Below are 12,815 nucleotides of genomic sequence, written 5' to 3' on the forward strand. Positions count from 1 at the left end.
GCTTAAAACAAAGGACTGTTATACATTTATATCATAGAAATGGGAAAGCAAAAGGGAATTTGAAGGAAAAACATAGGCTTTGGAATAGACTAATGAGCAGACATCGTGAGGGACTATTCGTGTTGGATCCAAAGCAGGGTCTCTCTGAACTGACCCACCAGCTTATTTTGGAATTTAACCCCCCAAAACCTTCCCACTGCCAGCATAATTTTTTAAAGTGAGAGGACTTGTTTGTGGGCATATGTGTACAAATATCTACTCGGAAAACCCAGTTTCTGAAAAATGCTTTTCTAAGAAGGCAGCATCACAATAGTACAGGGTAGAGTTAATAAGAGCAAGCCCTTTATTTTGGCTCTTTTAGATGAATTCCCATGACTCTTCCATTCCAATTAAGGTGATATCCTTGGGCTTCTTTTCTTACTCATTACAATTCATAATAATTTGTAACAAAGGTTCAGGCCCCAAGGAGAGAGCCAGTTAGCTCTAAAAATGCTTTATCTATCCAAATGCAAAGGTGTCAAAGGCTTGAAGTGATAGACCCAGGCATTAAAAGATGGCTAGCTATACTCTTCTCATGGAGGGTCACCACAGTCAGTCCCTCGTTTCCAAGAGTATCCCTCCTCTCACTTCCCTTGAGATTCTCATCCTTATAACTGTCAACTGGATAATCTCTGTAGTTGCACTGCTGCTTCCCATTTGTACATCAGCAATAGTATGCTGGTTTTTTGAGTTAATTCTCTCTTTAATTTATCCAGCACATATTATGTGCCAGGCACTGTTGTAGGTACAAGAAATATAGCAGTGAACAAAATGAAAAAATCTCTGCGTTGATATTTACATTCTAGCGGGGAACACGTTCAGTAAACAAGATAAACAAGAGTATGTTAAATAACTGCTATAAAGAAAAAAATGAAGAAGGGTGATAGGAACTGTGGTGGGTGGGGTAGGAAAGACTGAAATTTTAGACAGGGTGGCCGGAGAAGGCTTCACGTATAATCAGGTAGATGGTGTGTGCCTGAGAGGGTGGAGAGAGCGCAAAATCCGGGACTGATCAGTGTCAGCTGGAGTGGGGAAAAGAAAGGAGATTAGCATATTTTAACAAGTCCCATGTGGAGAAGGAACCATATGGAAACCACATCACTTTCTCTTTTTGTAGTCACAGAACCAGGTTCTTCCGCCAAAACTCTCGGGCAGTTCAGGGGATACGGACGCACGGGGACAGACACGGACACACACGCACCCCTCTCTCTCCAGAGCTACGCGGCCAGCTGAAAGCGGTTTGAATTCAAAGTGGAGTACTGGCCTGGGAAACTGGGAAAAAGTAGTTGTTGGAAAGAACACACCAGACCCCCGCCCGCCCAATCTCCGTAAACACATGGGAACCTCCCCGACTCCACGATGCAAACCCAGGGAGGCCGGGGCAAGCACACAGACACACCCCCGGGGATTGCAGGCACGGTGCAGGGAGGAGAGGAGGCACGGATTCAACCGTTAGAAACAAAAACCCCAGAATTTCCGGAGGCAGGGTCGGGACCGCGCCAGGGAAACGCCGTCCCCCACACCGGGGGTCAGGGCGAAGGGAAAGCAGGGTGTGGGAAGAGAGCGGGAATGGCCGCCGCGGGGACGGGGGACGGTTTCGTCGGGCATCCCGGGCGCCCGGCGGGCCGCGTGCTTGCAACAGGGGGCTGGACGCGAGCGGGCTCCTCGAGGTGCCGGGGCGGGACCGCGGCCCCGGACAAAGATCCCGAGACCGCGGCCACCCGCCCGGCGACACCCCCCGCCCAAACGTTCACCGCCCCCTCCCCAGGCCCGCCGAGAGCGACGGGTTCCAGCGGTCGAACCCGCAGCTCCCGCGCCGCCGCCCGCCGGGCCCCTTCCCGCCCAGTGCGTTGGTCGAGGAGAGAAAGGAGGACCGCGGTGGCGGCGCGCGGCGCCCACTCACCATGATCCGCGGCGGCTGCGGCGCGGCGACCCCGGCGGGCTGCGATGCGCTGTCCAGGGTAGCCAGCGTCCCTCTGCCCCGCGCTCCCGCCGCGCCCGCTCTACTTACCCACGCCCACACCCACGCCCGGCGCGCGCACGCCCGCCCGCCTCCCCGCCCCCTCGGGCTCGCGCGACTCCCGCGCGGCGCTCCGAGCTCCAGGGCCGTTTCGGGCGCCCGCCGCTCCCCAGCCCCTCCCCTCGCCGGGGGCTTGCCGGCCCCGGCGCGAGAAGGGCAATGGAGGAGGGGCGGGGGCCGGCGAGGCGGGGCCCTGGGCGGCCTCGCGCGCCCCCTCCCGGGCGCCCGGCTCCGCCCGCGGCGCCGCGGCGCCCCCTGTCGGACGGGCGGCGATTTGCAGGCCCAGCCGGCCCCCGTCGCGTGCTGGGTCTAACGATCGCAGGGCCTCCGCGCGGACCGCCCCGCGGGCCTCTGTCCGCTGCCCCAACCCCCTCCCCGAGGCTGGGGAGGCTTCGGAAGCTACGAGGACCAGGGGGCTGTAGAGGGCCAGGGCCCTGCTCCTCCTGTTTGCTGGGCTCCGCGGTTTTCAAGCACATGTTAAACGGGGGAATGGCTCGTGCTCATGCGGATTTGCGGGATGTGAGTGTCTTAGATCCAGGGATCAGTCGGGTTCTTTTTGGCCTAAAGTCAGGAACAAATCAGTCTGAGCAGGCGACTGACTCCTTGTCTCACAGGACGCTGCCTGCAGAGGGTCTTATTCCAGGGACTTCTTAGCTAATACCACCAATGGTTAAGTATGGGATCTTAGATCCTGCGCTTTTAATTTTTTAAAGTTTTTTCACCCAGGTGAAAGATGTTGGGAAAGGTAGACTTGTGCATGCTACATGACCTTTCCTCTTTTTTAGCATTGAAAATGCTTGCTTTTTTACGTGGCCTATGTGGTAAACTGAAATGCAAGCAAAGGCAAAGGTGTTTGTTGAGAGTCACAACACCACATCTGGATGTACACGGAGGGACCTGCAACATACACTTAGCGTTCCACACCGGAAGGATTGCGGATGTATTTGCAGCTTCGTGAAGTAGCAGAGTGAATAGCCATAGAGGTCAGGGCTAAAACAACTGTCATATAATCACCTAGTATTTAGAGTTTCCTGTAGTTGGAGTGTCAAAAGTCAGTTACATATTTGCTTATAAGGAGCGGGTAGCTTTAGACCATGAACAAGTAGGTATTTGTTAACCAAGTCTCTTAAAATCTCACCGTCAGTGGGCTCAGGACTCAGCCCCGCCACATACGGGCTATGTGATACTGGCTTAGTTACCTAATTCCCTGTGCTTCAGTTTCTTGATCTATAAAATGGGGATTAAAATGACACCTTATATACGGTTATTAGGATTAAACTAATATGAATAAAGCACTAGAAAAATGCCTGAAACAAAAGCACTACTTATTGACAGTGTTATTGATCTAACGCCCATGGAAATTAGAAAGTGATATTCTACTTAGTGTTCGCATTTTTTTTTATAAAAAGTGTCCATAAGGCTGAAACCAAATATACAATTTGATGTCAGTTCCATTCATTCCTTCACTTTGTCCATTCAATACAATCCCATTTACAATTGCCCCAATAAGAATAAAATACCTAGGAATAAACTTAATGAAGGAGGTGAAAGACCTGTACCCTGAAATAGTTAACATTTTATTTCACCCGTATAGTAATGAATGGGCCTTCTAGAGGGAACGAGAAGACGAACCTAAATGAGGTTCAGGTGCTTGAAGAGCCTCTTACTTGACCCAGACTTCAACCACGCGCATTGTTGCCACCTGAGCAACTTCTTTGACATCTGGGAAACAGACGAAAGGGATCCTAGGATTTTTTTTTTTTTAAGATTTTATTTATTTATTCGACAGAGATAGAGACAGCCAGTGAGAGAGAGAACACAAGCAAGGGGAGTGGGAGAGGAAGAAGCAGGCTCATAGCAGAAGAGCCCGATGTGGGGCTCGATCCCATAATGCTGGGATCACGCCCTGAGCTGAAGGCAGACGCTTAACTGCTGTGCCACCCAGGTGCCCCAGGGATCCTAGGATTAATCCAGAAGTCATAGAAGGCAGCCTCAGTTTATAAGCTCATCATTCTTTAAGCTCAAATGTGTTATTTGCAGGTAACTACTGTGTATCTAACATAAACCATGCTGAATGACTTAACAATAGTAGCTCATTTGTGACTAGCTCCATTGTACAGATGAGGAACCTGGGGCCCAAAGAAGAGAAATGGTGTAGCCAGGGTCATGTGGGCAGGCAGTTGGAAAGTGGGAAGCCAGAATGCAATCTGAAGCCTGTTGGATTCTTTCTAGGACACCATGCTGTTTTGAATAATCCTGTCTTTGTAAGAATCCTTATAAACTTGAAAGAGAAACTCACTTTCTGTGGTTTGGAAGAGTATGAACGTCACAGAAATTTTCATTTTTTTTAATTATGGAAAATTCCAAACATCTAAAAAAGTAGATGGATTAATGAACTCCAATGCATACCTCACCTGTCTTTAAAAATTATCTACCTATGACCAGTCCTATGTCATCTATACCCCTAACTTACTTCTCCCCAATCTATTATTCTGAGGTTTTTTTCCATTCTATTATTTTGAAGCAAATCCCAGATATAATAGTTTGTCTGTAAATATGTCAATATGTATCACTAGAGAAGAAATCTTTTAAAAAACACACCTAAGGGACCCTGGGTTACCTCAGTCCGTTAAGCGTCTGACTCTTGCTCTCAGCTCAGGTCTTGATCTCAGGGTCAAGAGTTGGGCACGGAGCCTATTTAAAACAAACAAAAAAAACACACAAAATGACAAAACCATCGGAATACCTTAAACTTCAACTATAACTTATTAATGGCATTAATTATGGACATCGAGTATACAAATTTCCAAAATTTGTCTTTTTTAACATAGCAAGCTGTTGCTACATCTCTTACGTTTCTGTAATCTCCAGTCTCCCCCTCCATCTCTTTTCAATATCTTTTCATTTTCTTGCAATTTGTACTGTAGCATTTCCCGCAGTCTGGATTTTGTTGACCACACCTCCAGGGTACAGTTTCGCATGTGCTTCTGACCTCTGTGTTTTTGTAAACTGAGAAATGTAACTAGCTCCAGAGGCTTGATCAGACTCGGATTAGAAATTTTGGGCAAGAATATTTCAAAGGTGATTGTGTGTTTCCATCAGGAGGCACATGACATCCAATTGGCACTCTTTCTGTGATGCTTAGGCGTCAGACGATGCTTTGTGCCTACACCCAGTGATTCATTAGGGGTTGCGAGATTGTGACATTCCAGCTCCATCCTTCCTTCTTCGTTTATTTGCTAAAATACTTCGAGAAATTTGCCCATCTGTGTTCTTTGGTTACCTACGGTGCTGTTCATACAGGAAAGACAAAATGAATTAAAACTTTAAAATGAAGAGCTGGTTCACCACTGATGTAAAAACCCAGAGACAGTTCAAAATTTAAACGTGAAGATAAGTTAAGAGTAAACATCATTTGGAAATACTCAGGCTAGCTGCCAGTGTCAACAAAGATACCTTAACTGTTGTTGCCCAACTTGCTTTTTTAAATATACCGTGTTCTATCCGAACTAGAGTGACGTTCACAGATTTCTTTATTTATCTAAGCTCTGAAAAGGAAAAAAATTAACAGAAGACTTTAATGTGATTGATCCTTTCCAAGGGAAGAGGTCAGAACTCAGGAGAATGAGTCATGAAGAATATTTCTGAATCTTATTTGGTTCTATCATTAAACTAGTTGGATAGAAAAGTACATATGACAATAACCTTTTTTTTTAGAGGGGGGAGGGCCAGAGGGAGAATGAGAATCTTAAGCAGGCTCCACGCGGAGACTGATGTGGGACTCAATCTCACAGCCCTGAGATCATGACCTGAGCTGAAATGAAGAGTCTGATGCTTAACCGACCGAGCCACCCAGACGCCCCTTGACATCAGTCTTGATTATAGTTGGTCAACATTATACCTAATTCTGTTAAAGGTAATTTGTAATTATTTTAGTTCTACAAATACTTCAGCTTAGAGCAGAATTTGCCTGAAAATGTTCATTTCAGCTGTCTTTTTAGCTTCGGTTACATAGTAAGCATTCAAGTAATATTTAATACAGATTTACCCCTCCCCCCTTTTCTGTTACCGCATGCCACCTAGGGTTTCTGTGACAGTCTAAAGAGAATCTCATGAGATCCAAACGCCTTTGAAAAATATATTATTATTATTATTATTAGCTAAAGGAGATGCAGCTCCTGAGCAAATGATATCATTGATATAAGCAATATCCTGAAAAAAATGTGGCCTTTACTTTGCTGAGGCCTGCACCATGCCAGCACTGAAGTGTTTACAAAAAAAAAAAAACAACCAAAAAAACAGCAGACATAGTTCTAGCTATCATGTAATAAGCATGATGGCTGCGTTAGGAGCTGGGGTTTCAGAGGTTCTAGCATTATCTCCCCATATCTGATGGGGAACCTAAACATTGTACAAGCAGCGAGGAAACCCTACTTAAACTAGTGCCCAGGGGGCCCATTGAGTTCTAATAATAACTGCAATTCGGTGAACAAGGAATTCACGTCCAGGAAACTTACATACGTTGGAGCATGAGATAAGGCTAGCTGGCAAGAAATTTTACCAAAGAAATAGGTAAAATTTACCTCTTTTGCATTTCTATTTCTGGTCCTTAAAAAGACACATACTTCAGTTCCTGTGTGCCCGTGGTGGTCATCCTCCCCAGAGGGAAATTGAATGAAGCATGGCAACGGGTCCAATCGAATCTAGGCTCATCTGCCCTTTTGCATTAAGCTCTACAGCTTTAAAAGACAATACGCCAATCGCTAGAATTCCTGGTGCATCAATTTCTACCATTTCTAGGGAACCAAAATCTCTATATTCTTAAATTTGATACAGAGTAGTCATTAAGGACCCTAATTGTGGAAGATGGCCTCTTTCACCGCATGGCAGACTCCTCCTGCTCCCCTAACCCTTGCCCTCACCTGCAAGCCCTCTAGCAAGTACTGCATAGCTTTGGACCTTGTTAAGTGAACTTTTGCCACTGACTATACATAATTTTATCATCCAAACTAAGATGTATTCAGTAGCCAGACTATCTCCTGGGACGTTAGTCCGCTCTCTTATACTACTAGTTGGAGCATAGGGATACACAGAAAGGCCTGACCACCTTTTGAATTCCTTAAACAAATAGTTTAAATTCCTTCAACAAATAGTTTAAAACAAACTGATATCCTTTAGAACTGGCTGGGTTAGCAGGTCAATAACCTTTACTTCAGGAAAAAGAAAAAACAAATAGAAGAAAAAAAACAAACATGTTTTAATGGCACTAAGTTAAGATCTTTTATTCTACTGAAAGACAGATTGCAAGTCAAAATGTAAATGTGAAAAACTGCAGACCAAGGGAGAAGTACACGATCTCAGAGATCTCTAAAGGACGTTTGATAAAGTCTTCATGGAAAGAAGGGAATAGCAACTTTTAATTCTTGTCTGCTTTCTGCAAATGAGGAGAGCTGAGGGAATAAACCGTTAGCTTTGAACCAAAGCAGAAGCTCCTACTACAGCCAGGCTGCCGTGGCGGGCTGGTCTGGGACAATCTACACTCTGTTCGTCTAGCACTGTCATTTTAGCTCACTGATACCCGAGGATCTATTAAAAGCTTGACTGAGAGAGGAGTTTTCTAACGGAAGTTTCTCATTTTTGTAGTCTTACTTGAATAGTCTACATCCTCGCCCTCATTAAGCCAGACCTTTAGAAAGCTGAGGACATGGACCAAATTACCTTAACGTAGCTAACTTTTAAAAACTATTTTTTCTACTGGAAGGGTCCAGAGATTATGATACTTACAACTTAGTTTTATCCGGCTTTAGCATGTATATTTGTACTAGAATAATCTTCACTTGTTCTGGTTACTAGAATAATCATCAAAATTAATTCTAAAGATTTAATCAAGGGGCGCCTGCATGGCTCAGTCGATTGGGCAACCAACCCTTGGTGTTTGGCTCAGGTCATTATCTCAGGGTCATGGGATTGAGCCCCGTGTCCTGGCTCCTTGCTCAGCAGAGTCTGCTTGGGATTCTTTCCCTCTCCCTCTGCCCCTCCCGCCACTCATGCTCACTCTCTAAAATAAATAAATGAAATAAAATCTTTAAAAAAAAATAAAGAGTTAAGCAAGCAACAAATGCATTCAGAAAAACCAGGCCTCATTCATTCATTCCTTCACCCAACTATTCAGTGGGTTTTTCTGAGCACTTTTTGTGTGTATTTCCCACCATCATGCCTTCTTTGGTAAAGAGCCTCTTCAAATCTTTTGCCCATTTTTTATTGCATTGTTTGTTTTGTTATTAGTGTGTTTTGAGAGTTCTTCATGTATTCTGGGTATAAAGCCTGTGTCATATATGTACAGTACACAAAACTTTATTCTAGCCTATGGCTTCTTTCTCCATTTTTCAACAATGACTTCCAAAGAGAAGAAATTCTGAATTCTGATGAATTCCAAGTTTTTATTCTTTTATGAACTGTGCTTTTGGTGTTGTATATAAGAAATATTTGCCTTCCCAGGGTCACCAACCTTTCCCCCTTTATTTTCTTCTATGAATTTTCTAGTGTTAGATTTTATATTTGATTTATGTGGTTCATGTTCAGTAAGTTTTTATATTTGGTGCAAGAGATAAGTTAAAGTTAGTTTCTTTCTTTTTCTTTTTCTTCTTCTTCTTGGTATATGGATGCCCAATTATTCTAGCACAGTTTGGGCAAAGGATCATCCTTTTCTCTTTTGGCTTGCCTTTGCTCCCTTGTCAAAAATCAATTGACTGTATGTGTGTGGGTAAATTTCTGGACTTTCTATTCTGTTCTATTGATCTGTGTCTACCTTTTCACCAATACCAGACTGTCTTAGTTACCGTTTCTTTAGGGTAAGTGTTGAAATCAAGTTTTGAAAGTTTTCCACTCTCTTTCCCCAAATTGTTTTGGCTATTTCAGCTCCTTTGCTTTCCCATATAAATGTTTAGAATCAGCTCATTAATTTTACACCAAAATCCTTGCAGAAAGTTTGATTGGGATTGTGTTGCATTTGTAGATCAATTTGGGGAGAATTGCCACCTTAATAATATTGAGTTTTTCAATCATGAACTAGTATTTCTTTTTATTTATTTAGATCTTCTTTGACTTCTTTTTTCACAGTCTTATAGTTTTAAGCATATCTTACATGTATTTCATTAGATTTATACCTAAGTATTTAATGTTTACTGGTGCTATTGTAAATGATTTCTTAAAATTTCAATTTATGATTGTTGCTAGTTTAGAGAATTACCACTGGTTTTTGCACATTGACATTGCATCTTGTAACCTTGCTAAACTTATTAGTTCTAGAGGCTTTTTTGTAGATTCTTTGAGATTTTCTACACATGTGATCATGTCATCCGTGAATAAAGACAGTTGTATTTCTTCCTTTCTCATCTATATTCCTTCTATTTCCTTTTCTTGATTCATTACACAGACTAGGAACTCCAATACAGTGTTGAATAGGAGTATGACAGCAGGCATTCATTCCTTGTTCCTGAGATGAGGGGTAAAGCTTTCAGTCTTTCCCTGTTAAGTATAATGATGGCTGTTGGGGTTTTTGTAGAAGTTCTTTATCAGGTTGAGGAAAGTCCCTCTTTTTCTGGTTTGCTGAGAATTGTTTTGTATTATTATTACAAATGGATGTTGAATTTGGTAAAAACTTTTTGCCATGTTTACTGAGATAATCATACATTTTTTCTTTAACTCTGTTGATATGGTGAATTTTATTGACTAATTTTTGAATGTTGATTTAATCTTTCATTTCCTAGATAATGCTCAGCTGGTCTTTTTTTAAATTTTTAAATATTTTATTTACTTATTTGACAGAGAGAAAGACAGGGAGAGAGGGAACACAAGCAGGGGGAGTGGGAGAGAGAGAAGCAGGCTTTCCGCTGAGCAGGGAGCCCTGTGCGGACCGATGCCAGGACCCTGGAATTATGACTTGAGCTGAAGGCAGATGCTTAATGACTGAGCCACCCAGGCACCTTTCAGTTGGTCTTATATTTTGCTGGATTCCATTTTCCCATATTTCGTTGAGGATTTTTTTTGCATCTGTGTTCTCAAGAGTTATTATTCTGTTGTTGTCTTCTAATGTCTTTGTCTGGTTTTGGTATCAGAATGAAGGTGGCTTGGGGTGCCTGGGTGGCTCAGTTGGTTAAGCGTCTGCCTTCAGCTCAGGTCATGATCCCAGGGTCCTGGGATTGAGTCCCACGTTGGGCTCCCTGCTTGGCGGGGAGCCTGCTTCTCCCTCTCCTGCTCCCCCTGCTTGTGCTCTCTCTCTCTCTCTCTCTGACAAATAAATAAATAAAATCTAAAAAAAAAAAAAAAAGAATGAGGATGGCTTGATTAAATAAGTTGGGAGGTCCTCCCTCCTTTTCATTTCCTAGAGACGTTTGTATAGAGCTGGTACTATTTCTTCTTTAAAATATTTTGTAGTATATAGCATTGAACCCAGCTGAGCCCAAAGTTTTCTTTCTTAGAAAAATGTCAAATATGAATTCAATTTCTTTAAGACCTAGGACCGTTCAGTCATTTGTTTCTTCTTGAGTGAGCTTTGGTCATTTGTGTCTCTCGAAGAATTCACCCATTTTATCTAAATTGCCAAGTCTATAAGCATAATGTTATACACGATCATATTCCCTTCTTGTCCCTTAGGTGTTTGCAGAATCGGCAGTGATGTTCTCTCTTTTGCTCCTAATATTGGTAATTTGAGTTCTATCTTATATCCATGGTCATTCTGGCTAAAGGTTTATCAGTTTTATTGATCTTTTCAAAGAAGCAGCTTTTGAAAATTAGTAAGTCAGGAAATAACAGATGTTGGAGAGGATGCAAAGAAAGGGGAACCCTCCTACACTGTTGGTGGGAATGAAAGCTGGTGCAGCCACTCTGGAAAACAGTATGGAGGTTCCTCATAAAGTTGAAAATAGAGCTACCCTACGACCTGACAATTACACTACTGGGTATTTGCCCCAAAGATACAAATGTAATGATCTGAAGGGGCACCTGCACCCCAATGTTTACAGCAGCAATGTGCACAATAGCCAAACTATGGAAAGAACCCAGATGTCCATCGACAGATGAATGAATAAAGAAGATGTCACACACACACACACACACACACACACACACACACTGGAATATTACGCAGCCATCAAAAAAATGATATCTTGCCATTTGTAACAACATGGTTGGAACTCGAGGGTATTATGCTGAGCAAAATACATCAATCAGAGAAAGACAATTATCATATGATCTCACTCATATGTGGAATGTAAGAAACAAACCAGAGAATCATAGGGGAAGAGAGGGAAAAATAAAACAAGATGAAATCGGAGAGGGAGACAAACCATAAGAGACTCTTAATCATAGGAAACAAACTAAGGGTTGCTGGAGGGGAGGAGGTGGGGGATGGGGTAACTGGGTGATGGACAGTAAGGAGGGCACATGATGTGATGAACACTGGGTATTATATAAGACTGATGAGTCACTGAACACTACCTCTGAAATTAATAATACACTATATGTTAATTAATTGAATTTAACTAAGTAAATAAATAAGTAAATAATGGAAAGAAAAAAAAAAAAACACCAGGCAAAGAATCAGCTTTTGGTTTCACTATTTTCTCTATTATTTTTCCATTTTCCATTTTATTGATTTCTGCTCTTCCTTAATTATTTCCCTCCTTCTCTTGCTTTAATTTTCTTTCCCAATTTCTTAAGGTAGGAACTTAGATTATTGACTTACGATTTTCTTCTTTTCTGATATCAGCATATACAGTATAACTTTTCCTCTAAGCCTTACTTTCGCTACATCTCCCATACATTTTGATATGTTGTGACTTCATTTTTATTCAAAATATTTTCTGCTTTCCCTGTGATTTCCTCTTTTACCCATGTATTATTTAGTAATCTTTCTTTTCCAAAGATTTGGGGGCTTTCCAGACATCTCTTTGTTATAGATTTATAGTTTAATCCTGCTGCAGCTAGAAAATATACTCCACATGGTTTTTTAATTCTTTAAATTTGTGGAAGCATTTCAGAATATGAATCTTTTTTTTTTTTAAGATTGTATTTATTTATTCAACAGAGATAGTGACAGCCAGCGAGAGAGGGAACACAAGCAGGGGGAGTGGGAGAGGAAGAAGCAGGCTCCCAGCGGAGGAGCCTGATGTGGGGCTCGATCCCAGAACGCCGGGATCACGCCCTGAGCCAAAGGCAGACGCTTAACCGCTGTGTCACCCAGACGCCCCCAGAATATGAATCTTTTCAGTTAGCCCAGGATATGGCCTATCTTGGTGAAAATGTTTCACCTGTACTTGAAAAGAATGTGCACTCTGTGTGTTTCGGTGGGATGTTGGCTTCGCAGAGTGTCAGCTAAGCAAGTTGGTTCACAGTATTATGTCTTCTAAATACTTAGGTTCCCCTAATCTTTCATTCATCCCAGGCTACCTTCGAATAATGCTCTCCTGCTTCTTACACAGTGTAAGAACTTTATGACAATATACTTCCAATTCCCATTGGAAATCCCCAAATTGTGAATTCCCCATTTCTATATTTTGTGCCATAATTGGCATACATTTTTCCTCTACAGATGTCACAGTTCTACAATTCATCGTTAAATAATCAATTATCTTTTAGAACAATTAAAAGCAAAATGTCTTTTATATTTTGCTTTCAGCTTAATCGTTTCTGGAGATCTTCATTTCTTTTTGTAACTCCAACTTTCTGTCGGGCAGCGTATTCCTTTGCCTGTAGA

General features: G+C 42.5%; 1 protein-coding gene across 1 annotated transcript in view; it reads right to left on the bottom strand.

The window, feature by feature from the left end:
* Window positions 1–2,053, bottom strand: part of ELOVL2 (ELOVL fatty acid elongase 2) — a 66,159-nt gene extending 64,106 nt beyond the window's left edge. The window contains exon 1 of the mRNA XM_040645042.1: window positions 1,943–2,053. Coding sequence (XP_040500976.1) covers window positions 1,943–1,945 — 3 coding nt within the window. The 5' untranslated portion in view covers window positions 1,946–2,053. The remainder of the gene's footprint in view (window positions 1–1,942) is intronic.
* Window positions 2,054–12,815: the final 10,762 nt, after the last annotated feature.

This window comes from Ursus maritimus, unplaced genomic scaffold (genome assembly GCF_017311325.1).
Source record: "Ursus maritimus isolate PB19 unplaced genomic scaffold, ASM1731132v1 scaffold_30, whole genome shotgun sequence".
Classification (NCBI taxonomy): Eukaryota; Metazoa; Chordata; class Mammalia; order Carnivora; family Ursidae; genus Ursus; species Ursus maritimus.